The sequence below is a fragment of the Brienomyrus brachyistius genome, chromosome 23 (assembly GCF_023856365.1).
Source record: "Brienomyrus brachyistius isolate T26 chromosome 23, BBRACH_0.4, whole genome shotgun sequence".
Taxonomy (NCBI): Eukaryota; Metazoa; Chordata; class Actinopteri; order Osteoglossiformes; family Mormyridae; genus Brienomyrus; species Brienomyrus brachyistius.
The window spans coordinates 14,899,563-14,927,536 of record NC_064555.1 but is presented as its reverse complement, the minus strand read 5'-3'; the positions used below and the strand labels follow the sequence as shown (position 1 = coordinate 14,927,536).

Here is a 27,974-nt window from a genome sequence, read left to right as displayed (position 1 = left end):
ATCACCTTTCAGACAGGTCTGGTGCCCCTGTGTCTCCACCCCTTTATATGACCTTATGATGATAACAACCCTTCTGTTACCCAGTATCAGTTTAACGTCTCATTTGACTCTCCCAAGCTGGCGCCAAGGATCCCGACCAGGCTGATATGTTACAGGAGCATCTCGGAACCACCTGTTCTTTTCCATTCATACGTATCAGTCCTTTTAAGTAGCATCAAATAACTGGTGAGCACCATGTTTTGATCGCAACAAAAGGAACAGTCCGAAATGTGTAACTGAAGTATATTTTACATCAAAAGAGGTAGGGAAGGGGGAGGGGTAAGGGGGGGGGGGAACAGAACTCATGATTATCATGCAACAAGAGAACAAAAGGAACATGTGTGTAATGGAAGGTTAGCTTGACAAGCTAGCGTTGGAGCTCCTCGGAGATGCAGTGCCTCTGCAGCGATTGCTACCTGTAAGTGGGCCCTCGCAGGCTCCCCGCAGCAGCAGGAGTGTGCTGCGCCAGCAATGTTCCCAGTGAGCGGCTCATTGTAAAATGGGACCATCTGCACTAACACGCTAACATGCTAACACGCTAACACGCTAAAGTGCTAACAAGCTAACAGCAGATCTGCTCTCAGTCGGCCGAGTGCTGTGTAGGACAAAGAATCTGCTTCCTCCCCCCTGTTGTTGAATTAAATGTTTTCTCCTATACGATGAGGGGAAAAAAAATCTAAACCCATTAGAAGGGGTGCATGTGTAAACAGGATATTTAATACATTCTCTTCCTTGTTGAGCTCTAATATCAGCGGGTGCTATGTATTCATGAACAAACATAATATTTCTATTTTTTTTTTTTTTTTTGGTACACAATGCAGTGCCTGGTAAAACACACTGATGTCACTGCTAAAAGTCATAACAAAAATCTTGCGGTGTTCAGCTTTCCCCACGCGCACACGCGTACACACACACACTGCGCACAAGCACTGTGCCCTCAGCTAAGCTACTGCTTTCGCTAATCCTACATGTACGGTTCACAGGAAAAATAAAGTCCCCTGCAGCAAATCCTTCCCACAATTCAGTGCAAAGCTTGGTAGAATGGTAAAATGGTAGAATTACAGCCCAGAATGGTAACTGGATGAATGCGGGCAAATGAGTCTTTAAGTCTCGCTTATCCCAATGGCTGCGGTATGATTATCATCCTCTGAAAAAAAAAAGCACAAAAATAAATACACTACGAAAATAAAATTATACAAAACAATGACCAAAAAAATGAAAAAAAAAACAACAACTGTGTCTTCAGCCTGTTTTCCTTCCTTTGTGAGAAAATCATAAACTCCAGTCGCGAAAACTCCAGGAACTGCTTAGCTGACGTACACCTGCCTTGGGTTCAGAGGAGCAAATCTAAATGAATGCTGCCTTCATGGTGACTGCATACATAAAAACATATAATACCACGCTTTTGGATGCATTCGCATTTCATATACAGGTGAATATGGATATAAAAGTGGATTGAAATCTGTGCGTTAAGGAAAACGAGCAAAAACAAAGCAGGTCCATACGAGGATAACAGAGCGAAATCGTCACCCAGAAATACAGATCATGCCAAACGCTGCCCTCTTCACTGTCCAGTCCTACAACTTTTGATTTCACCATCCACCCATCCGTCCCTCTCTTCCGGAGCTTAGCAGATGACTGACAGCCGACAGGTGATGCTTCAAACGTTTTCTTCTTATTACGTTCCTCTTATTTTTGAAAAATTAAAATGATAATGCTTTTGTTTTTCATTTGACTCTTTCTTCTCGTACACAAGAAAAATATGACAGGAACCTTCATGCATTTTGTGTTTGTTTCCCTCTGACAGGGGGACACTCAGAACTGTGACGCGCTGCTGGGGTCACACTGCAGTAGCCTCACGATGGAGGGGTCGCTTTTGGCACCTTTGATGAACTCTTCCAGGGACAGCTTACCTGTTGGGGGAAGGGGGGAGAGGAAGTAAGCAATCACAATCTGTTTCACCTACATAGTGTACAACCCCACCAATCACAATCCATTTCATATACTGTACCAAAGTGAGCAACTAACCAATCGCAATCCTTTTCATCAACCACAGTGAACAGCCCAGCAATCACAATCCATTTCTCCTACCTAACTAAAGATACTTGTATCCCTTACCTCCTACTGCAAGGGATAGCCTTTTGCAGGCAACAGTCTGATCAGAGTTGGTTTTCTTCAATATCAAGACTAGTGATCTGATTGGTCAGCACAGTTAATTAACTCACCATCATTGTTGAGGTCCATCTGCCTGAAGATTTTGTCTGTCCTCTTTTCAGGAGTGGACTCGTCCTCTGGCATCTTCATCACAGACGACACCATCTTGTATATGGCCTGGATTAAGGGTGGCGGGGCAGGGACATTTTGGCGAGAAACTGATATTAGGATGCAGGACAAGACCAAGGTATTTCTTGTGATCTCTTCAGTGTTCTCAAAGACATCAAGGAGAAAGGGTTTCTTTGTCCAATTGAGATGGGATGGATCCCTCTCTAAGGCCTGATGTACAGCCCTGTTTTGTTCCGTCAGTTAATTGATTACCGAATGCTACCAGCAGAGGCACTGTACCTCAAAGACATGCAGTACGGGTGAGGGTGAGTTACCCATACCACTCCAGAATAGCGAAATGAAGTCAGTTGCCACTTTTAGCCACCAAAGGCCTGTGAGAAAAGACCCACAATCCCCAAGTGCCGGAGAACGGCAGCCTCGATTAGCCCGAGGATAATCCGTCAGCTCTGTACACCCAGGGACAAATCCCAGTTAAATTTACCTCGCTAATCCGGGAACAAGTTGTTACTCCCTGCCTCGCACACCCCCCACCAACACCCGCTCCCCTGTACCCCACCCCGTTCCATGTCACCCCATGCCAGTCGCATGGCCCAGCAATGCAAATATAGCTACACCATTGCCCTACTGTCTATGCTACCCTGCAAAGGCCAAACCCTAACTACACTGACAACGAAACTGAGAAAAAGAGTTTTTCTGACTGTCCACCCGTGTGTGTAGCAGGTAGGTAAATGATCGTATACTTATTCAAATCCAAGCATAGATAAACTACAATATTTTGTCACGAAATCAAACACAGCCTTAAAGCCCCGACTTCGGTCCCAACTCTGTCTTGATAAAATATGCAGCTTTCATATGGCAGTATGGCTGTCTGCTTTCAGTCACAAAACCCATGGTATTCGGGCCATAACCATATTTGGGTTTCGCACTCAATAACCCTCCGTTTCTGTACCAAAACATGGACTAGAGGCAATTAGTACTTGTTCGTAGAAAATCCTTAAAGGGATACAGTACTAGTTATTTATTTTCATATAGTTATTATATATGAAATATTAATAAAACCTCTTCCCTTTGCCCATCTACAGAGAATTTCTACTCTTTCTTGGTTTCCACCACAAAGGTAATTTGACCTGGATTTGTTTTGTTTAATTATCCAATAAAGCTAAAAAATCCTTGACGCCCTTCTGGAGCAAATTTCCTTTGATCTTAAATTAATCCACGGCCCCTGTGATTCTCCCATAGATAAGGCCCTCGGTTCTCTGTCAACATAGATGCAGGTGTTTCCCTACCTGCACAATTTCCAGCATCTCCTCCCTGCTAATGTAGCCGTTGCCGTCCAGGTCGTACATGCTGAAGGCCCACTTGAGTTTCTGCTCCAGCTTCCCACGTGAGGTAACACTCAGAGCAATGATGAACTCCCGGAAGTCGATGGTGCCGTCGTTGTTGGTGTCGAAGGTACGGAAGACGTGTTCGGCGAACTTGGAGGCATCGCCGTAGGGGAAGAAGTTTGCGTAGATCTTCTTGAACTCCTCGACGTTGAGGTGGCCGCTGGGGCAGTCTTTCAGGAAGCCCTGTGGTGGAGGAGGAGCAGAGACTTATGGGAAATGGGCTGCTTCATGCACAGCTTCCTGGCAGTTTAGGTAATAAAATTACAGATATAATAAATCTTAATTTGGTTATCCAGGATTTAAATGCCAAGCCTTGTTAAGCTGCTGATTTATGATCAGCCAACGATTTTTGGCTCATCCTTTGTCATTATGACATGGTCCACTAAAAAATGAAGTGGGCTTTCAATGTACCGCATGAAAAAGAATATTTGCGATGGACTGGCAACCCATCCAGGGTGATCCCAGCCTCGTAACCTTCCTGAGATAGGCTTGGTGCTGGATAAATCGTATTAGAGACTGTTGGATAGGTGGCACAACAAAGACACAAAGCCCTATGAGGATACCTTGTACCACTCCTGTAGCTCATGGTCTGAGAACTCCGTGTTCTCCCTCAGGTCCTGCAGCATCTCGGGCCGGAGCTTGCTGTTTTGTTTTCCCATGGCAGTGAATCTCTACACGAGCCCCTGGTGAAACCGGCAAAGAAGGCTGTGGGGGAGAGGAGGTGGAAGATCAGGAACCAAGAGGAAGCCCCTATATACCCTCGAAGGTCAGGAACCCATAGGAAGTTCCTATGCACTCTTGAAGATCAGAAACCAATAGAAAGCCCCTATACATCCTTGAAGGTTAAGAACCAATAGGAAGTCCCCATACACCCTCGAAGACTAGGAACCAACAGGGAAAATCTATACACCCTCGAAGGTTAGCAACCAACAGGCAGCCCCTAGACAAGCTAGACATGTCCGAATATGGAACCTGTGTTGACAATAGACAAATTCAAGATTACATGAGCTTCGCAGTTAGCTGTTCACTGAAGTTCTGTCGAGAGACAAGAACCTTTCCTCAACCATCAGCCAATGTGGAGGCTTGACAAGCCAATGTACAGCTTCTGTCTGGTTTACAGCGTCCATTAAAGTAAGCCGACGTGGAATCTATGAAAATAATGTGTAACTCCAGCCCTTTTTTCAGCCTCCCGAGAAAACTGGAGACTTTATTAAAAACTTGTTTTTAAGCCGGCAGTAATTAATAAGGCTGCATCCCGTAACGTCTGCCAGGAAAGTCGCGAAAGCAAACATGGTGGGCAGGATGCTATCGCACTGGGCTGTGTTTACTCTCAGGCTGCAAGAATGTCACATTCGGCCTAAACATAGCTAGTGCTCATCCAGGAAATGCAACATTAAATGCAAGCCGTTCAGTAAAAGAGTTCAAGAGTCTTGAATCAGACAAGAGCTCAACTTCTATGACGAGGTGGTATAAAAACAAATTTAAGCAATATCACTCTGACAATATCACTTCCTTGACATTATAAGACATGTCCTGAGTGGAGGTGGGAGCAGAATCATGTGACCTGGAGGACAGAATGGGCTATATTTGTGGTATCAATGGGCTATATTTGTGGTATCAATGGGCTGTATTTGAGATAACAATCAGGTGACGAGTACAAGCAAATGATTTAAGGAATGAGAACAAAACAGACATTTTGGCTGAAGCACCAACAAAAACCTACCAGGGGCAGTTCTAGGATTTTGTAAGGTGAGGGGCGTAAGAGTGGCCATATTTCACACAGAGCGGCCAACCTTATAATTAGCCAATGTTTTAAATTGCACTCTGGGGGCCAATCAGCTTTCAGCTGTCTCAGTGGCTCCACCCCTGTCCCGCCTCCTTTACGCCCCTGGTACTCAGTGTTATAGGCCCAGGTAGCAAGCTTGAATCTGCCCCTCTCCATCCGCTCATCTTACAGTAATTTAAAATGTCTCCATGCCCCGTCACCTGGCTCAGCTCACAAACACGGCCAGCGTTCGGCCGGTGACAGTCAGAGAGAAACGCGGGCTGCATTCGGCCGGTGACAGTCAGAGAGAAACGCGGGCTGCATTCGGCCGGTGACAGTCACAGAGAAACGCGGGCTGCATTCGGCCGGTGACAGTCACAGAGAAACGCGGGCTGCGTTCGGCCGGTGACAGTCACAGAGAAACGCGGGCTGCGTTCGGCCGGTGACAGTCACAGAGAAACGCGGGCTGCGTTCGGCCGGTGACAGTCACAGAGAAACGCGGGCTGCGTTCGGGGAACCGGGCTTTTCCTCCGGCCCGAATGCTTCACTCATCTCCACGCCAGACAACCGACCTTGTAAACAAATTAAGGTGTTAGATGTAATTTGTGCAAAGCCGTCTGCTGAGGACCTGAAACGTACAAGCGCTGGTTCAGAGGCCAGTGGAAACGCGGTAAACAAATAACGACGCAGGATTTCACACCTGCCTTGCTTAAACTGACAGGGGATTAGATCCTTACATGTCCACTGCTTGTTTTGACAACATTTTGCCAACGGGGGTTTTCCGAAAAAGTCAAGACCAGTAGAATAACAATCTTTGAGACAGACACACACACACACACACACACACATATATATATATATATATATATATACACACACACACATACAGGTGAGTGATGTTTGGGGCCCAAGCGCAGGGTCAGCCATTCATCTGGCACCCCTGGAACATTCTGGGGGGGGTTAAGGGCCTTGCTCAAGGACCCACCAACACGGCCTAACCCACCGAGCCACATACCGCCCCCTGCTGTTTCATTTCACATTCTCGTTTAATTTTGATCTGTGTATGTGTGTGTGTGTATATATATATGTCATACATATGTCACACAACAGAATCAGTTCCCATACTGCAGCATAGCCAAAGGACGCTGTAGACCTGAAACCTGAACCGTAGTTGGGGGGTACGCCTTAAATCGGCTCCTTCTCTGCAGCCCGGCCCTGAGGTAAACACAGACTGCCTATTACCGGTGAAATGGCTCACGCTTAATAATAATGTGCTGCTTCCAGTGCAGGCAGCTTCCAGTGCAGGCAGCTTCCAGTGCAGGCACTGAATCCGCACATCAAAGCCAGAAATAAAGACGGCACAGGAAATCTGCCTGTTCCTGGAAAATGTTTGCATGATTTGCACAAAGGACATTTCTTTTCTCGATTGCCTGAAAGCTGATTTTGAAATGTTATACATTTGTAGGGAACAAAATACATATAATTTTTGCATGTTTGTGACTGCTAATCTACACAAGGGTGCTACAGCAGCTGATACCCTTATGGCTGTGGGTGAGAGTCCCCTTGCTCTGTGTGTTTGTGTGTGTATTTGTGGATTATGTTTATATTACATTGTGAGGACCAAATGCCCCCCAACAATGCTATAAAAACCGGTCATTTTTATGTTATGGGGATCATTTTTCAGGTCCCCACAAAGATCTGTGAATGCAATCAAAAAAGTAAAAATCCCAAAAGTTTTCTATTTTGTTTGATTACTTATGGTTAAGGTTAGGGCTGGGTAGGGGTTAAGGTCGACATTGTTGGGATTAGGGTTTTTCCTATAGAAATGAACAGAGCGTCCCCACAAAGATATAATTACAAAGTTGTGTGTGTGTGTCTGTGTCTTGTATCCTGAGTGCCCCCTGCTTTTGTGCCATGTGATGCCTGGGATGAGCTCCCGGGGAACCTGTTTCTCTGCCATTAATTGAATTTAGTCATTCACAAGACCATATGTCACCTGCTGACATCTGTAGTGTAAGGTGACTGTGCGTTGGTGAGTTACACAAATACTTATGCGTGAAATAAAGTATCAAGATGAACAAGTACTTGAGGTGGGACTGGAAATCCGAAAAGGGAAATCCTGCCCCAGTACTATCCCTTTTCATCTCCCATCCAAACATCCATCCAACCATCCATCCATTCTACGAACATTGCCATGTTGGGTGATGACATCATCACCTATGACCTCTGCTTGGGTTTCACTTTAGTTTTCTTAGAAGATCCTTAGAAGGAGCTTGTTCCTGCTGATATGGAAGGTGACAGGACTGAGACGCCAAATTATCTAGCAGTTTGGACGGTGTCAGCTTTCATCAGGCTGCTCCTGCCGAAGAACGTTCCCCGGCCCTTCAGCGTGTAGCCATGGTAACGCCCCATGGAGTTCTATCACCTAGACGGTTTATAGCCACCAATCCCGGGCCCAGATGTCTTTTGCGCATCCATCCACTACTGCTTGTGAGACGATCAGGGCTAAAGATCACAGGGGTGAGGTCACACTGAGTTTCCACCAAGAGTTATGACGGCCGTTAAGAAGGGCGGGGATGAAACCCCAGCGCCCTACAGACCGGACAGGCTGGGCGGACGCTGAAGGCTTACATCCTGTCCTCTGCGCCGTGACATATATTTCTGTAACTTGGAAAACAGCTTGTCGACTTACTGGATTTATATTCTGTGACATCACACTTATGCTTAAACACTTCTGTCTCATTTTACCCAATGAAAAACGATAGGAATTTTATTTTCTCTTATTTCGTGTGTGGCTGCAGCCTTCTTCACAGCAGCACAGAGTAATTACACTTTCAGTAATCAGCCAGTAACAATTACCCAATAAAATACAGCGACGAGCGTGCATGTCTTTTTAATATGGGGTAATTCAGGACTTTGTTTACTCCTGTAAGGATTTTAGAGGGTACACAGAAGGCTGCGTGAGACCTGCGTTAAACATTCCAAACGCCCTATGGCATCATGCATACTCCACGTCACATTTCGGGTGCTCTTGAGGACGAAGACCAGTCCTCCACAAGAAACGGCGGCCATATTTCCAAGTCTTGCTGCTTTAATGGCGCCGAATGAAATGCTTGAAATTCTAATGAGGAAGCCAGTTTCTGGGCCATAATGAAGTCTGAGCTGAACGCCGGCTAGAGGATGCGGCAGTTAGCAAATGATTTCTGCACTTCGCCAATTCTGCATGCTGCCTGCTGACGCATAATTTAAATCTGACTATGGGTATGTGGGGGGCAGAATGAGTGTGGGGGGGGGCAGCTCCAGTTCGAAGGCTTATATTCTCGTCTATTGTTGTCGTGTTTCTTACATTTTTTCCAGCCTCGGCCCTGAGCCAGAGATCACATCCAGCTAGTGAAGTGTAAAAAAAAAGACATTAAAAAACATGGAAGTGCTTTGCTGTAATGTTTACAGCACCACTGCCCCCCCCCGGCCCCCCGCCACCTCCTCCACTGTGCCGTCACGCTCCCGGAGGTCTCGGCTCAGCGCGCTGCAGGCAGCACCAATTAGCTGCCATAGGGTGGGGGGCATCGGGGGGGGGGAGGGGGGTTTCCGTACCACGCCACCGCAGGGTACCCTTCAGCTGGAGTGATGGTACAGGGGAGGAAGTAGGAAGAGAGGAGATGCAAATTAGAATGAATGATACAACAAGGAAAGGAAAGACAATGGGAGGGTGAGAAGAAGACAGGGGATGACAGACCAGGGCCGGCGGGGAAGACTGGTGTAGAACAGAGAGATATAAATGAACATAGAGTGGAGAGAAACAGTGTAAGAGAGTGTGAAAGAAAGAGAGTAGCCTTGGAGGTGCGACAGCTCCCAGCTGGCATTCTGCTGGGGGAGGGACCGTACACCACACATGCCCCAGAACATCAGCATCCAAAAGAGATGGCTGCAGCGAGACGTCAGCTGACGGTAAATCAGGACCCAAACGCGGCCCGACACAGGCCGGGGGCCCACACCTGCTCCACAGCAGCGTTGGGTTTGTAAACGGCTACCTGGCAGTGTGTGCTAGTCTACGGGAAGCGCTAAGCTATCTGATCAAAGTACAGGATGGGTCGGTAATGCACAGTGATGTTTTCTCTTTATCTTCAGCTCTTACTGTATGAGCGACATGCTTTACAGGATTGGTGGGAATTATGTGGATGAACAACTTTGCTATTATGTTATACTTGCATTGCTTTGTGGAGTCTGCCTGTCTGCTGCAGTCCCAAGTGTCGTCGGTTACTGTAAAGAGCCCCTAGTGTGTGACTGTGCGAGTGTGTGACTGTGCGAGTGTGTGACTGTGCGAGTGTGTGACTGTTCAGTGATGAATCAGGATCCCATCTAGGGTGCATAGAAGGGCACTGGCCCCAGCTGGAAACTTATTGGCCCCTGGCATGCCCCTCCCCTGTCACTCCCTGATTCGAAACATATAATTGGCTAATGAGAAGGTCGGTCCTTCTGTATAAATTATGGCTCCACTTATGCCTCTCACCTTAAAAAATCCTACTGCCTTGTGCTCTCTGTTGCCTGGGATTGGATCAAAGTGAACCTGTCCAGGATAACCAGTTGGAAGTTGGATGAATTTCCCCTCTTAATCCATAACCTATTCTCCTACCTCCACTGATGACCCTCTGATCCAGGCAATGAGGCGAAATCTTACTTCTTACTCGTGTGGTAAACCCCAACACGTGTTGGGCAGGACAGTAGGTTTTTCCAGTAGGTGGCGTAATCATGCTTTTTACCATATAGCTGGTTTAAGGTCCCTGAAAGTCGATCTTGCTTATGTGAGGTGTATGTGTGCCAAAGCCCTCACTATATTGTGTGTCTATGGCCCCCCCCTCCCCCGCCACCATTGTGATTACAGGCTGCTGAAAGGCAAGATCGCCATGCTGAAAACTCGCCCTCACATCCAGGCTACCGGATGACGGCATCAATTCCCCCAACCCCTCCCACCCTGTCCCCACAGCCCCCTCGTCCTTCCCCATCATCCGTATTCATAAGGACATGATAATCAAAGCCGTGGCCTGTCGCCCCTCACTCCTGTGGAAACCTCCTCCACAGCGCGGTCCTCTTTGGTTTCTCTCCACCCTTTTTAGATCACAGCTCTCCTTGATCTTGGGGAGCTCTGAGAGAAGATCCCCCCAATCTTAAAAAGTACAGATTTGCTACTGGCAACAGTCAACCCAATATCAACACTCCATGTGCAAAGAACATCAAGGTACCTGCCAAGTGGCCACCTGCAGGAAGACGCTCCTTCTCAAACACCACTGAATGAACAAACGAACGAACGAATGAATGAATGCCTATATTGTAGTGCACAAGGTACAACAAAATTGGGAGACTATCCTTAGTCTCTATCAGTATCTGTAGATCATCCTCAGAAGCACAAAGCAAACAAACACCCCGCTCTCTGCCTTCTTAACGCTTCGGAAACGTCACACCAAAGTTATGGTGGTATTCCTGCAAAGATGCCTCCGCTTCCGAATGGTGTGCCCACGTCCAGGCTGGCATACTGCGAGTACCAGGTGTCTGCCCCGCTGGAAACGCGCCCGCTCTGGGTTTTCGCAGAAGACATTATCTCAGGTCGGGCTCTGACCCAGATTGACGGGTAGCTAATTTTGCCGGGGGGGTCTCGGAAGACCGGAGAGAACGAACTAATCAACGCGGTAAAAATGAGAACAAGGCTGTGTCCTGGGTGAGTGAGCGTTCTGCGGGACGTCGGGAACAGCAGCTCATAATAGCAAGGATGGGCGACTTTTTTTTTCCATCAAATAGTTCTCGTTTGGGACTATTGGCAAGTTTTCCTTATTGCCAGCGAGAGGGATGCTGGAGATGGGGCGGCTTTGATCTGGCTCACAGGACAGCATCAGGCAGCAAAGAGCGAAGCTTATTGTGGACGTGGCTGTCTGCCCTGCAGCCACTAGGGGGAGCACTGTAACCTCACACCTCCAGGGCTGAGGGTTCGATTCACGCCGGCGTCTCTCAGTCAGTGGAGGTAGAATGTGATCCAGTTTCCTCCTACGACCCGAAAACATGCAGTTACATGAATCTATGAATTACCCTGTGTGTGTGTGCATATGTGTGTGTCTTCAAGGAGACAGACAGATGGATAGATACTGTCTTTATCCTAATATTTTTTGGACTACACATGTCATTTATTTTACTGTAGTTCTACTCAAATAAGTAGCATGACCTCATTTATTTTACTGCAGTTTTACTAAAATAAACAGAGATTTTAAGCTTCCACTGTGATAGTACAGTAATTTCCGGTAAGGTACTTTGCTCAAGGGTTCTACAGCTGAGCTCTCTGCAGGACATCAACCAGAAAGGCTTTTCTTCATATCGTAAGCGCAGGCCACCATCCATTACACTGACTGCTGCCCTTAGCTTGACTTTTAGTCACCATTGCTGCCTCTAAATAGGTCAGAGAGAGAACGAGAACATGGGATAAAACCCCAGCCTGGGGGCCCAACATAACACCCACGCCGATCCTCACCCACTGTCCTTAAATGTGCCCCCCCCCTAACTCTTCATAAAAAGGACTGAACCCATGCAGAGTAACAAGCGGCAAGGTCAGCATTTTCATTAAATATTCAGTTCCTCAGAAAACAATAATGATAAAGCTGTATAGGTGTCAGGGGCGATTCTAGATTTTTTTTTAGGTGGGGGTGGCATAAGAGGAGCCATAATTTATACAGAGGGGGCAACTTTATCATTAGCCAATCATATGCTTTGAGTCGATGAGTGACAGGTATTGCAGCATTCCCACAGCCAATCAGCTTTCGGCTGGGGCCGGTATTCCTTTGGCCCCACCCCCGTATATACCCCTGTAAATGCCCTTGAAAGTCGTGTGAACTGAAAGAGCCATGTTTAATTTCCATTACAGGGTGTCTGACGACAGCAAACATGGTCGAATGAGAGGCCACCTGGGGGCTCACATCCTGCCAGCCCCTCCCACTCCGCCCAGTAGCCCAGAGAAGACACCATTCTATCACACACTGCTGTAGGCTGGACGAATACCTATAGACAGTCAGTAGAGAAGAAAACCGAATGAATCTTAGGTAGATTTTTCCAGAAAGCAGCAGTGAACAGACTGCCGTCACGATGAAGCCGCGCATGATGGCTGAAGCCCCCCCACCTGGATTTGCCTCTGCTAATGGTCACATTGCAAGCTGGGGGCCAATTAAAGTGATTTTATCATCAAAAGCTTTCACATGGATAAAACTCCTTAGCAGATAATTATAGTGCACAGTGGCATACGAAGTGCGAGAGTTTTACATTGAGTAAGTGGACGTTATTTTTAATCATACAAGACAGATTTTTCCAGAACAAAGTCATTTTACGGCCTTGATCAAGGCCACAACAACATGCAGCAACCTTGACTCCTTGTCATTTTTTTCAAACAGCACGGAATGAGATGGTCTAAGTCTGGAGTGGGATGTACGGATCCCTCAGGAGCTGCTTTCATTTTGGTTTTCACTCCCCGTTAGTCATCTATTTATTTCTTGGGTCGAGTTCTGACCTGCCAAATATTTGATGGTAGACTGGAAATTAGCCATGCTTGTGGTCAACAAGGAACAGGGTCTCAACTCAAATAGAGCAAACTTCTTTCGGTTTGTGAAACAATCCAGAGAGGACGGGGGGAATGTGGTGTTGTGTGGCTCTACACCTGTGATCGGAAGGTTGTCAGTTCGAATCCCACCCTCAGCAAAATAACCACATGCATGCTGGGTGCTTGAGCATGGCCCCTAACACTCCAACCCAAATGTTTTCCTCTTAACCATATATATGTGCATGTGTCTCACAGGAGAGAAAGATGGGATATGCAAAAAGCCCCAATGTACTTGTGCAGATGGCAAATATATTATAAATAATGAATCATTTCATTGCAAGACAGATCAACTAAGCTGCACAGAGGATTTATGTGCTTGTGAGAAATGTAATTATATATGACAAATCCCCTTTAAAAGCAGAGACGTTGACACATCGATGTCGTCAAAATGTAAATGAATATCTGTCAGTAATTAAACACCATAAAGATATCCTTGATTCACCATTGTGCTTGATGACAGCTTTTAACATTTTGTGCATCTTATATACAATGTTGAAGTAAGGAAAATTTCAGATTCTGAAACTCAGAATCCCAATTTACACTGCCTATTTCGCTACTAAATTGTATAAATGGGCAAATGGCATGATTATGTAATATATCTCATTGTCTGTAGGGAAGGACCCTCAAAGATAGTAATACACATATCGGTTAAGTGTCACCCCCTGACTTGCAGAAAGAAATGAAATCCTTAAAGTAAACTTGCTTTCAAATCCCATTTGGCTGTGATTTAAATAAATCATATTTCAAGTATTTCAAGCAAGTAATCATGATCATGCCAATTCAGGAAAGGGCTGATTCTCAGCACTGATGAAGGAGCTTAACAAAATGGATCCATCCGTCTTCCGAGCGTTTATCCTGCTCAGGGTCATGGGGCTTGGACCCCAGGCAGCACAGGGCAACATGACTGGATCCCACCAGTGGACAGGAGGCCATCAAACACATGAGAAATTAAGCTACTGATGTTGTGTTGTGACAGCAGTACAACTATCATACACTATAAGGTCAAAGGTACTGGAACACCTCACCATTAAACCTACAGGAACTTTTATGACGTCCCATTCTAAATCCATAGGCATCAATATGGAGTCACCCCCCCCCCCTTTTTTTTGCAGGTATGACAGCTGCCACTCTTCTGGGAAGGCTTTACGCATTCTAGTTCATCCCAAAGGTGTTTGATGTGGTTGAGGTCAGGGCTCCCGTTCAGGCCAGTCATGTTCTTCCACGCCAAAATCACCCAACCACGTCTTTATGGACCGTGCTCTGTGCACTGGGGCGCAGTCATACTGGAACTGAAAAGGGCCTTCCTTCCCCAAACGGATCCCAGAAAGTTGGAAGCATAGAATAGTCCAAAATGCCTCGGTATGCAGAAGCATTGAGAGTTCCTTTCACTGGAAGTAAGTGGCCCAACCACTGAAAAACAACCCCATACCAATATCCAAACTTTACAGTTGGCACAATGCAGTCAGGCAGGTAACGTTCTCCTGTCATCTGCCAAACCCAGACTCATCCATCAGACTGCCAGGGAGAGAAGCGTGGTTCATCACTCCGCAGAACACGTTTCCACTGCTCCAGAGTCCAGTGGCTGCGTGCTTTACACCACACCATCTGGTGCCTGGCATTGCACTCGGTGGTGTAACGCTTGCATGCAGCTGTTCAGCTGTGGAAGCCCATTCCATGAAGCTCCCCATGCACAGATTTTGTGCTGTGGTTAATACCAGAGGACGTCTGCAGTTAGAGTCAGAGTGTTGGCGAATTTTACGTACTCATCGAGCCCTGCCCCGTTACTTTACGTGACCTGCCACATCGCGGCTGAGTTTCTGTTGTCCTTACACAACTTAGCAACAATACCACTTACTGTGGTATTGGACTGTGGAATATCTAGCAAGGAAGAAAATTTCACAAACTGTCTTATTGCAAAGGTGGCGTCCAATGACAGTACCACACGGATTCACTCTTTAGAATGACCCATTCCGTCACAAATATCTGTAAACCTGACTGCAAGGTTAAGTGCTTGATTTTATACACCTGGGGCAATGGCTCAGAATGAGACACCTGAATTCAGTGATTGAGAGGGTGTCCTAATACATGCATCCACAGTGTATATCGTATGATATATGTAGAACATGGCACCACTGTGAATAATAAGTCCCCACAAGGGGAAATTAAATTTTATTAAAATCTGTGACTGCAATCAAAAACCTAAAAAGGTCTAAAGTCGTGTATTTTGTTTTATTGCTCATGATTAAGGGGTAATGCTGGGTAAGGGTGGAGGGTGTCATTGCTGGGATTAGGATTATGTCCATAGAAATTAATAGAGGGTCCCCACAAAGATAAGAATACAAACATTCATGCGCGTGTGTGTGTGTGTGTGTGTGTGTGTCTGTCTGCATTTGGCCCCACAATGTCTGGGACAGACTCCAGGTCATACCCTTGACCCTGTACCAGATAAGTGTCTGGAATATAAATGGAACTGTTCTTCAAAGGATAGGTCAGCCTGAACAAAGGACAGATATTACAAAAAAAAAGATGATGATGATAATAACAACAAACTTGGAATAAAAACCTACCTCTCCGTGACAGACAGTTACGGCTCCTTAGTACGGACGCGAATCCTTGACACAACGCTATGGCGCACACATTAATCTTTAATTCTCCATTCCAGTTAAATGATCTAATTAAGACTCATAGGGAAGTCTGCATACGTTAATCATGCCTCCAAAATTAGGAGTCCGTCGCAGAGACAGTTTGACGTCAGACCATTATGGGAGACACAATGTGCTGATCCCAAGTGCGTCTTGGATCACCCTTCAGAGAATTGCGACCCCTACAGGTGGGGCAAAGACGACCACAGTGCCAGATAACCAAAGTGCTGCATGTAGGGAGTAACACTAAACTTTCCTGATCGTTTACAAATCTTATTGCTTTTTCCCTCAAAAGGCACATATTGATCGTCTTTTTCCCGGAATAGATTTCGATGTGACACTCTTTCGCATCTGTATAATGGCTCTGGGTTTACATTTACATCTCTGTTCTCGGCTTTCAAATCAAGACACAATTCTGCTGATGAGGTAATATCCATTTATGTAATGGGGCCGCTTTCCAGTGCATTCTGGAAAAGAGGATGCCAACAGCAAGCGCATCGCATAGCACCTCCGCCACTGCAGCAGTACATCAGTAACGCAAACCGGCATGGGCCCTGTTTCACTGCGGGTAAGCAAGCGGCACTGCCACCATGACCCGTTTGTCCTCATCCTAGAGGGCAGCGTTCGCTTAAGACCACCCCCCTTCCCCCCAATATGCGACCCAGACGAAAAGGGCGACCAACGGAAGGAACGCAGGCGATTACGGCATGATGACACTAAACACCTGCTCACCTGTGGGCCAGTATTTCAGTTAGCTGAGGAATCTGACTGCAGTGGTGATGCATCAGCTAGGGGAACATCTCTGAGCTGACACCTCACACAAAGGGTCCCCCCCCAAAAGGAATGAAGTCAAACAGAAATACACTCAGATCTTCTCAAAAGGCCATATTCTGCTCGCAATAAGCAAAATGATTGGACCCATGGAGGACACCATCGTAGTTTCACTATTTAATTCTCTCATGTTCATTGGCTGTTTTCCACTCTTGGACATTTCGTTTGAGACAGGAATTTATTCCAGCTTCCGCACAAGAGTAAGAAGAGCACCTTCTCTCGCTCATCCTATGGCATAACATGCCCCCAAATGCCCATACCCCAAAGTGTGAGCCCTGCATCTCCATGGTAACTCCACACCTGCTCCTATAACACCATGTCAGGACATCTATGGATGTGAGGACTTCCAGCATCAAGAGTTCAGGGTCCCATAAAAATCTACTTCACTTCCACTGAAGAAGAACCTCTTCCATCTCTGCTGTTCTTCGTCATATACTCCTGCTGTCCTCCCTGCAACCCCACTCGCTTCCAGTGCCGCCTTCACCCTCACCGCCTTTGTCCATCCTAGCCACGCCCCCTTCCCGCCTCCTCTAATTGTCGCTGTATCACTTCCCCCTGCCCCGCCTCCCATTCTGCAGGATCCTGTCATATCAGTGTCACATGACCTGTACTGTCTTCTAAGGACACCACACTGTAAACAATCTCCAGTGCTCTCGCCTCTGGATCCTCTGTTACTGGGCCACCGTGCACATTCCCCCATTCTTCCACTCCCACTGCTCTCTCGATGCCTGAACACTAATCTAAAACCGCTATATCTTCATTTAGCCCACGTGCTAAATATTAGAGCCGTGTTAAATAATCCATTTCTCATCGTAATTAACGTTACAAGCAGTGGCGCACGCATGACGCATGGATAAGCGCGTCTGCTAAATGATAACATGCTAATGAGCGTCATCGCGGAGTGACAGGAAGGTCACCTGGGTGCCATCAGCCCTGCAGGTCACAGCACAGCCAGGAGCTCCTTGAGACGGGAGCTGGGATGGCTTTCAATCTCAGTGGGCAACTTGGGACCCTGCTGGCCTTGAGACCATGCCACCCTGTGTCCCGCTCAGGCCTCAGCCATACGGGCACGCATGCACGCACACCCACACACACAGAGGGGTCCAAACCAACACACACACACACACACACACACACAGGGGCCCAAACCAACCAACAGACACACACACACGTCCACAGGAGACAATCCAGCACACACACAGCCAGCGGCATAAAAGTCACACATAAACTCCACACAGTGTGCTTGGCTCTGGCTAATGACCAATATCACGTTTGTTTATAGACAATGACTATTTTTTGTCTCTGTGGTAGTAAGGCAGTTTTTCACAAGCGTTTACACACAAACAGCAAAACAAACACAGCAACAACAAAAAAAAAAAAACACAATTAAAGTCAAACACCTTCGGGAATGTTCAGCGGTCAAGCTAATGAGTCCCACACAGCTATACATTTTCCTATTTGCAACAATGGATCCTGATTGTGCCATTTCTCATTACAGCAGATGACAGTCCAGACCGAATATCACAGCACAAACGCTCACTTCAGCTTCGGAAGAATCCAGCACTTTCTCCGTGTAGGAAAACTATTCATCCTCGAGGTGAAAAACAGTCAGTATGGAGCCACGGGACAAATTGATTAAAAAAGTAACAAGACAATTTGAAAAAAGTAGAGCGAGATACAAAGTCCCTGACTGCTTGCGACTATCAGCAGCAGCAGAAGCACGCTACCTTTGGTTGAAAGCTTTTATTTTTGACCTTTGACCCATACTGCCATGCTACTGTGGAGACTTGGTGTACTATCACTGACAGAATGTGTGGCCAACCTTTACCCAGAAGTCAGCCAGCAGAACCACCATCCCCAGATCAAAACACATTACCGGGCTGAAATCAGTGTACTTATTACAGCTAATCAAACACCCATTTGCATAAATGTACAGTGTTTCCCTTCAGAGATTTGGTTTTTAAGTATGCAGACACAGAGAGGTGTTTTCAATAAATACACACTTGCTCAAGCTATTTTGAACACAGCTAATGTGTCCCTGTAATGTCGTGATGTTAACGTAGACCTCTACCAATCTGAGACAGGTTGCCTCATCTGGAGCCTGCTCCAAATTTCCAATGCAGGAACAGTCAGCTGAATCTCCAAAGGTGTGGATTAAAGCTGCTCACACCCAGAGGTGCATTAACCTGGTCAGAAGATCCTGAACTTGGGCCTCTTGAGTTTGGTTCTATATGCTGGGTTGGGACGGTTTTGACTTTCAGATCTGGGTACAGTTACAGGTCACACCTGTTCACCTGCCAAAATGCAAAGAGCATCTGCGAGAATCAAACTCAACAATCGACCGGTGGCGACACTCGATCGGACGTAGTGGAGCAGTCCGTCTGGATGCACGGATTTCAGAGGCAAAAATGGCTGTCAGTGAGGGTCCAGATGGAGATTAATTATCGAAGACGGGAAATGTCTGCACAGACGTGTTACGCGCTGGCTGCCTGAGAGTGTGGAATGCTCTGGTAACTGCGATCCCCCATTTTGACGAACGGCGTCCAAAGTGGAGCTGCTGAATATGTATGTTAGTTTAACGGCCTGCATGACTACTGCATTCCATCTCAGGCTTCATCCTACAAATTCAGAGACGGCGTAGAGCCAAGGCTACCAGTACCAGGATAAAGTTGACAGCCAGGCCTAAGATTTTCATGGGTGGGGCACCAGTGGCATGACTGGGATGCCATCCGAGGGTGCGGAAAGGGGCAGTAAAAATTGTTCAGTTGTCGAAATGAATGGCCCTGCCCTCTTTCCCCCGGCCCCCACGTGGCACTAACTCTGCCCTTTCCTGGACATCACTCTGAGCTGATCTTAACAGGGATTTAATCATACATCGCAGAGGGCCCAAACAGTAAAAAGCTTATAGGTGCCCAGGTATCTTAATAACACACCAGCGGTCCGGCTGGCTGTCTGATCCGAATCTCTGCTCCGAAGCTCGTACCCCGATCCTCTGACCTAACATGACCCAGATTTTTCATCCATACGACACAGCAGGTCAGGCAGGCCTACGGCGGTCACCATCCACCCCCCGTCGCAAAACGCTCTCCTTGATTCCAACATAGCTGCCCTCATCAAGCGCCACCCAAACTGTTTATAAACCGTATATTATTAAGGCACCAGCTGTTCGGGGGACTCTGATCGGCCGTATAAAAAAAGCGCATCATTAGCCTCACCGCAAGCAGGCATCCCATACCCACAGATCTAGATCAAAGCACCAGTTAGTAAACTCCAAAGCTCACTCCTACTCTCCCTCTTACATTTCAGTTAAAAACCTAAGAGATCAGCCAGTAGGGGGCAGTGCTGAGGAGGTGGGATTAAGGGCCCCACTAGCTGCTGGACAGCTTGTGTTCATGTCTTTAATTGCTTGGCAGGCACTTGTGAAAACGTGCCCGTTTATAAGCACGTGAGCGATTCCGGTGAAGGAGAGCCATCTCCTACCAGGGGAAGCTGCACGTTTTCAATTAGGCGACTCGAATTACTGACAACGAGGATTCAGAGAGTCACACGGGGCAGACCATACATCTCCACTCTATTAGTGTAGGATGGGGGGGGCAGGAAACAGGAGGACTCAATTCTGCTGCACTGTATGCCAGATTAACAAAGCGTGCAAAGTTTTCTTTCCTGGTCCCTCCCCCACCTTTACCCCACATCATGCGACATCACGTGCCCCTCCCCCCCATTACACGCCATCCTGCCCAAAGCTCTTCCTCCGTATCCTTCTGGCACTTTCCGAAACATAAGAATGCGCCAGTGCTGCTCTCATCAGCATCCTCGTCCCTCCCCGACCCTGGAGGGAATTGCTGAGCAGACAGCGGTTTCTGTGGTTCTGAATGGAGTGGCCCCAGCACACAGGCTGGGGGGTGGGGGGGTCGGGCGGCTCCCAGCCCAGAACCCCAGGGCGCCATCCAGACGAGGCGCGCCGCCGATAACTGACCCCCCTCCACCAATAATTCAGAGACTATAAAGGCACGATTCTGCTGAATCAGAGTCAGGTGGGGGTGGAGACTGCACAGCTGCTGACCAGGCAAGGTGCTGATCTGTCCGATCCTTTAAATGGTTGCAGTTTGGCTCTTATCAGGGTCCACACTGACATCCCCTCTCGTGTCGTGACCTGTCTGTTTCACCCATGAATCTCAATAAAAAGCATAACGTTCATACTTCTTTTTTCTGACACCTGGTCACCTCAAAGGTGGACCCTCCTCAGTGTATAGCATGTATACTTTAATACCAGTAGTGGGTGATGTGGAGCAGTGGTGGGAACCGTGGAATTTTTCATCTCTCAGTGAAGGCCTCCCTCGTTGGAGAAACAAGACCTAAGAGAGAACCGCCTGGAATTTCACCCAATTTCTTGTAATCTTGTAAATGGAAAAATCTATGACATTGTCACCCAGGTCACATGACGCAGCATCATATGGATCTGGAGAAACTGCTGCGTACCTGAAAGGAAACACCCCCAAGCACTGTCTACAATATTTCAGGATGGGTGGAGAAGAGGGGGAAAATGATCACCATTGTGGCCAAACGGAAACCATCCATCCATCCATCCATTTTCCAAACCGCTTATCCTACTGGGTCACGGGAACGAAACCTATTTTTGCTGCTAAATGGTGGGAGACAGTACATTTCATTTCACCCCTGACAGTCATGAGCAATTCTTTTTATTACTTATAGCAAACCTTCCCATCTTTCAACTGTTAATGTAGTCATGTTCCACACTATGTGGTGACGGATATCTCCTGCTCTTGCAAAAACCTCTCACTGATAGTCTGATAACAACGTCATGGTAATGAATTGCGTTGACTGTCCCTGTGAGCCTGCCTGAGTCGATCCTACACCCAGCGGAGCAGCTCGGTGTGGAAGTTGCTCCACTGTCGCTCAGCCTGATCACGAGACCCATCTGCTTCAGCAGCCTCTGCTGGAGTCATTGTAGGATCTCACCCTTATGGGTTCTCAGCCCTCAGTAGGGTTGTCACATTCAATCTAAAAAAGTACAGGATGCCACCCCCCAATAATAAAATTTGTACTAAATTTGTACAAAAACATGCAAAAGATCATTAAATGCATCTGAATAATCTGCGACTGGTTGGCGCCCCATCCTGGGTAATTCCCAGCTTTCCACCTGGAGCTTCCAGGATAGGCTGCAGACCCCCACAACCCTGCAAAGGACAAGCAGGTATGGAAAATGGATGAATGGATTTGAATAATTTTTATGGTGAACTGATACAAGCAGTTGGGTAGCTGGAACCTCCTTCATTTGGGTCTGTGGGCCTTCTGGTGCTCCGAACCAAGTTGCCTACAGAGTGAGATGAGTTATGAACACCTCTTCATAATGTGGGACTATGACCTCAATCTGCAAATTCCTCGAGGACTGTTTGGCATTGGACTCGCAAGGTCTGGAATGTTGACATTAAGGAGAAACCCCTGCAGTGGATAACGACCTTCCACTGACGAGCTATTAGCTGTCAAAAGTTATGTCAAAAAAACATCTGAACGTGAAGATTAAATATTATGACCAAATAAGGGAAAAGCAACCAGCTTGTGACTCTGTGGAGGAAATTGGGCCACGACGACTCTCAAAAGTCTTGGCTCAATTTCGAAAGTTCACACATGAGCATACACATTCCTGTCTATGGCGCCTAGCATATTCTAGGGCGCAGAAATCGAGCCCCAAATCCAGACGTTAATTGTGTATTCATCGGATTATCATGGGATCCACACTGTCCCCAACAAATCCATTCTTAGGCCCCCCCTGTGCTTACAAGGCACCCAAAGGTTTGCCCGTCCATCCTTTCTCAAGATTATTGCCGTCGAAGAGAAGGCGTGCTTATAAATGGCAGTGGCTAGAATTTCATTTGTTGCGAAGCGAAATGTATAAATTCTTCTATTCAGACTCAATTAGGCAGCAAGTGCTACAGCGACTCCTCATAGAGAGAAACGGCGTTCCTGGGAGCCCGGAATGTCAGCGCTCCCGTTCCTGCAGCTAATAGATTACATCTTTATGGGTTTTTCCGAGAGTTATCTCCGTGGGCATCTGGGCGTTGTTTATATTAATGGAATCCCGCTCCGGCAATCCTTTGGTGGGTGGGGGGGGGGGGGGGGGGGGTCCTCATTCAAATCTGTACCTCATTACTCCTCTCCACGTTCCCCCTGCTCCACATAAGTAACGGGAGCATTGAGACTCGGGCCCAAGACTCAGGGACGATGTCTGTAAGGCGCGGCACCGGGTCCACCTGCAGCAGATGGCCCATGTAAAGTAGGTCAGCCAGGTCACAGGGCACATCTTTGCCGTTTCTCATCCATGATGAATATTTTCAATCAGTTAAATGCTGTACAAAGCACTTCTCCATCATGCTATTACACTGCCACAGTGCGCAGACTTCATTATTGCTAAAAATATACAAAATGCAAAGGTAAAGCGAGAGATTCCTCAGTAAATCGAATCGAATGGGGATAGTGAACTGTTTTCCCCTGAGGTCCAAGTTCCAGTAACACCGACTCCAAGCACAGTGTGTGTGTGTGTGTGTGTCTGTGGGGGGTGGTTCCACCAGTAAAATTTTCTGGTGGTGGTGGGGGAATGGAAGACTGATCATTTGCAGAGTCTGAAATAAATTGTATTTGGCTTTAGACCCCTGAGCGTTCCAGCACTATAAGGATGGCAGCACACACACACACACAGACATACACATAGACTGACAGACAGACAGACACACACACACACACACACACACAGACATACACATAGACAGACAGACAGACAGACACACACACATACACACAGAGACATACACATAGACAGACACACAGACATACACATAGACAGACACACACACACACACATACACACACATACGCAGATACACACACACACACAGACATACACACAGAGACATACACATAGACTGACACACAGACACACACACAAACAGACAGACAGACACACACACAGACAGACAGACACACACACACACACACACACAGACACATACACACACATACGCAGATACACACACAGACACACAAACACTTGCGGAATTAGCAAGTCTCCAAGAAAAGGGTGCATTATTTCATGTGACACCCCTCTATGATGTCAGCGTGTCCCTTTAATCATCAGCCTACCAGCTGCCCTGTGCTGGGGTTCACTGACGGCGCCGGACGTAAAAGCCAAGAACACCTCCGAGAGGCCGCCTGACTCCAGAGAGGCGTCACAGGGACAGGAGAGTGTCACCGCTGCTCCGAGGGAGGGAAAGAGTGTGATAAGGGTGTCCAGGCTGGACAGCACCAAAGGTACAGCCTAGCTTAGCGATGATGCTAACAGCACAGAACCAAGATGAAGATGGGGAACAGGGCTGGACCTAATTTCATTTACTGTAACACTGCTGATTTAGCCCCTGGTTTGTAGACAGGAAGTAACCATCAGAGGGAAGAATTTAAAAATATTGTTCATTATTAAGTTTTAGAACTTTTTGAAAAATTATTTCCTATCTTAAAACAGGCTCACTATTCCACGGTGTGTCGTATCCCAGGGTGCGTTGCTGGAGTGTGTCGATGTCCAGTAATGCACACATTCTCTCACAGCCATCATGACACTGCTCTTTCCTTCATGTCCCCCCCACCAAAGAGAAAATTAGAATCAGCCACAAGGCAAGCTCAGGGGAGAAACTCAATGCTTGTTAAAGACAGGAAGTAGGAAGAGAAGCCTGGACTATTCATGCAGAGAAACACAGTGAGGCCTTTGTGGGTCATGGGGGAGGGGGGGGCACCTCCGGCTGCAGGGGCTCCCTGGGAAACCTGCCAAGCAGACTGACACTGCTGGGGGGAGTAATACTCACCCAGTCTTCTGAGTAAAACCACAAGCTCCTGTGCCCTCAAGATGGGACAGTCTCAGAGGTGAGCAGTGTGACTTGGTCATGTGACCAAAAAGGCCTCATTTTCAATAACGATGTAAATACATATCTAATGACCAGTTACACACACACACACACACACACACACACACACACACATATATATATATATATATATATATATATATATATATATATATAAATTTAGGGGACACCTGGTGCCCAAAATAAAGAAAAAAGACACCGAAGTACCAAAGAGAAGCCAAGTACGTATTTTCACGCAGTTTGGCTTTAGTGCCATCGGCACAGCAAGCATTTCGGAGAACTACAGGGGCGGAGAGTGGCAAATATTAGAGACAATGCGGCCATTTCAGTCGGCTTGGTCACGTTATGTAAATCAATCACTGCAGCTTGGGCAGTAATGAAACAAAAAGCCCCAGCAAAATATAGACTAACCAATAAAACGCTTTTTTTTATTATTCATCACTGTTCCGAAATGGACACAGCGCCAGCCATGTACTAAACGGGAATGAGCCCCTTATGTCTAATGACCGCAGGAGGTCAGCTGTCAACTTGGGGGAACCAGTGAGCCAAAAAAACAGAAGGGTCTGAGATCACAAAGGTTAACAATAGCTTGTTGGAGAACTGAAACGCGGATGAAGAGACGCACTGCATGCACTGCAGAAGGTGTCACGGCGAGTGGAACGCAGCTCGCCAGTCATCATAACAGTACGATAAAACACTGAGAGAAACTTTCTCTTTTTTCCCTGCTGAATTTTCGTTACCATGGAACGAAAAAAGGTTCATTTACAGCCCTTCATATATTGCAACAGTTATAAGTGAATCTGTTCCATAGATGCAGTAAAATTCATTCCATAGGGTGTTTCTCGTGGATTGAGATGCCAGACATGCACCAAAATCCAACGGCCGAATACGACTAAAAAGGAAGATCCCACAGTAAACCACAAGCAGCCACACCGCCGATAATTATCTCCGGGTCACCCAAGCACCCCCCGTCTCGTGCTGACCTGTCCTGGACGTTCATACAGAGCTCCCAGTACGGGTAGCCTGAGTACAGTGCTGATTTTCCCAGGGAAGCCTTCGCGAGATCTATTTACATAACAACCCAACTCTCATCACCAAAAAATAAAGGTCGGCCAACCGAAACGTGACACTGGATTCGGTGAGGACAGCGATGCCACTGACGGTGCACGTCTCAGCTCTAAGCGACATCCATCTGAATCTCCGCTGCCCATCTGAGGTCTTTCCTGTCAACAGGTTTTGGCCCCAAAAAAGGTAACCGGAGAGGGGAATAAAACGTGCCCTTCATGTCTACAGGATGGGGAGTGACGAGGGAGGCTGGGAATTGGAAATGCCCTCGTATCAGGATCAAAGCTTCCCTTTACTTCCTTTTTGGAGAGGGCCATTTAAAATCAGTGTACAGTACTCAACGTACTACAAAATAAAAACCCTTTACAAACATCCAGACAAAAAATTAACTATTACTTTTCATTTATGCATATAGGCGTGCAGACGTATAGTCGCACTTCAAAATAAATAAATAAATAAATAAATAGATAAATAAATACATAAATAAAGTTTAAGGCAATTAGCTTACACATATTCATACTGTTAAACGTAAACACACTTTAATGTACTTGGTGTGTCAAAAGGTTTGTAACCACAAAATTAAATTTGTGTTATTAGAAATGAAATTGTATGCAAAAGCGAATAAATGGTTATTAAATAGTACGTGTAACAATTGTATATTTATTTGTACATACATTTGTAATATCTGCTTTATATCTGCACAGTAATATATACTTTCTGATGGAGAAATATATGATGCCGTCACCCAGTTAGTGAAATGTCTATAAATCCTATCTCTCATGGTACTGAAGCAGACCATTAAGTACTTCGGACTATACGGCGAGCATCGATAAAATGATAAACCTACTATTTAAGATCCGCTCATAAACAATGAGTCCCATCAAGTTTAGTAGATGAAGCGGTGCCACAATATAGCAGGACCCCACGATCAAAAGCAAAAGTGTCGTAGCAAGAGGTGCTTCTCAAAATAAGCTCCGTATTGTTCATGCATTTCTGGATCTGTTCATGCCTGAAATATTGCCGTGCAGCGGATAAACTGCCGATCGAGATAAGGCACCGTTTCGCATAATTGAATAAACTCTCATTCGCAGTCTAAGGCGCTAAACAATAAAGTTGAGGCTGACAAGACCGCCCGCGCTTACCGGGAGCACCGTCGGCTTCCTGCGATAAGCTTTTCAACAAAAGCCCCGCATCCCAGATGGGAAAGAAATCAGGATCGCAATTCCCTGCACATGCGTGCGGTAATGTTTCTGCCCCATTACAGCTCGGCATTTAATATCCCTCTATCCTGGATCGCAATCAGCGCCCAGTTGTTGTTGTTTTTTGCGTCAATTGAAAATTATCATTAAAAAAATTATAAATACAAATAAAAATAATTCGTACAAAAAAATGATAAATGAAAGCAAAACTGCATTCGCAGGCGACGCATTAACAAAGGGAAATGCTGATAACCAAGCTATTCACTGCGGAATGACAATTCAGAAATACACGGTACAATTCAAATAAGATCCATGTATGTATATGATATTTGTTCAGCCTGTGAATGCGTGGTCTAGGGAGCGATATGAAAATGCACATAAATGCGTTATCCATCCGCCGCACTTATAAAGAATAGAATTTAACTACTGAATAGACATATAAATATTTCACACCGACTGATGGCGGTGATATTGTGCGATCCATCCCTACCTTGTGCAACTAAATGCGGCTCCCTGTCGGCGTGCAGGCGCGCGTGCGAGTGAGAGGCTGCAGCCGCGCGGACGATCCTCCCGGAGTGGCTAGCGGCGCCGCTGCGCTCCGTAGACCATGTTACTGTCGAGGGCCCCGCGGGAGTACCAGGCTCGGTGCGCGGCTCCACGGGGCTCACACGATCCTGATCGGCAAGGTGAGCCGGGATGACGGATTTAAGACGGCGGGGAGGGTGCAGCTTGGATTACGTGCTGCTGCGACGATGTTGCTGAGCTGGTTGGCATGCGGCGTGTAAACGCTAACGTGCTTCCTCTGACCGCCCCCAGGGCCATGCTGCGTCCGAGACAGTGCATCTTTGCAATTCACTCTCTTGATGCTATGTTTGCAGCTGATGGGGAAATTGTATCCTAACTAGCTAACTGTATCCTGTTTCCGTCCTCTTCTTTTATTAGAACGAACTATTTCTTATTGTTATTTCAAGTAGTTGAAAATCACATCAAACGGACGGGACGCGTTATAGTGGGATGATTAACGGAGATGCGCTTCTGACTTAAACAGTAACTAATCAATTAGATAAACCCAGTTTATGATACTGGTTTTTTGCATCTGGTCAATCTAACATAATCATCTAGCATGCCCTGAACACAAACAAGCACCCGAGTTTTGCATTATTGGCATTCACGTTTTGTTAATATTCCAGTGATCGCGAAACAT

The 27,974-nt window shown here is 46.6% G+C and overlaps 1 protein-coding gene across 2 annotated transcripts; it reads right to left on the bottom strand.

Moving 5' to 3' along the window:
* Positions 1–265: 265 nt before the first annotated feature.
* Positions 266–27,598, bottom strand: hpca (hippocalcin). 2 transcript variants are annotated; one of them, XM_048994186.1, is made up of 5 exons: positions 27,261–27,598; positions 4,271–4,412; positions 3,609–3,890; positions 2,265–2,370; positions 266–1,952 (listed from the first exon to the last, which is right to left on the bottom strand). In XM_048994186.1, exons 2-5 carry the CDS (start codon positions 4,364–4,366, stop codon positions 1,855–1,857), a joined length of 582 nt encoding a protein of 193 aa, XP_048850143.1. In that variant the 5' UTR covers positions 4,367–4,412; positions 27,261–27,598; the 3' UTR covers positions 266–1,854. The 2 variants fall into 2 exon arrangements, with proteins under 2 accessions (XP_048850143.1, XP_048850144.1); XM_048994187.1 differs by lacking the exon at positions 27,261–27,598 and adding an exon at positions 26,714–26,833.
* Between the last annotated feature and the right edge of the window lie 376 nt (positions 27,599–27,974).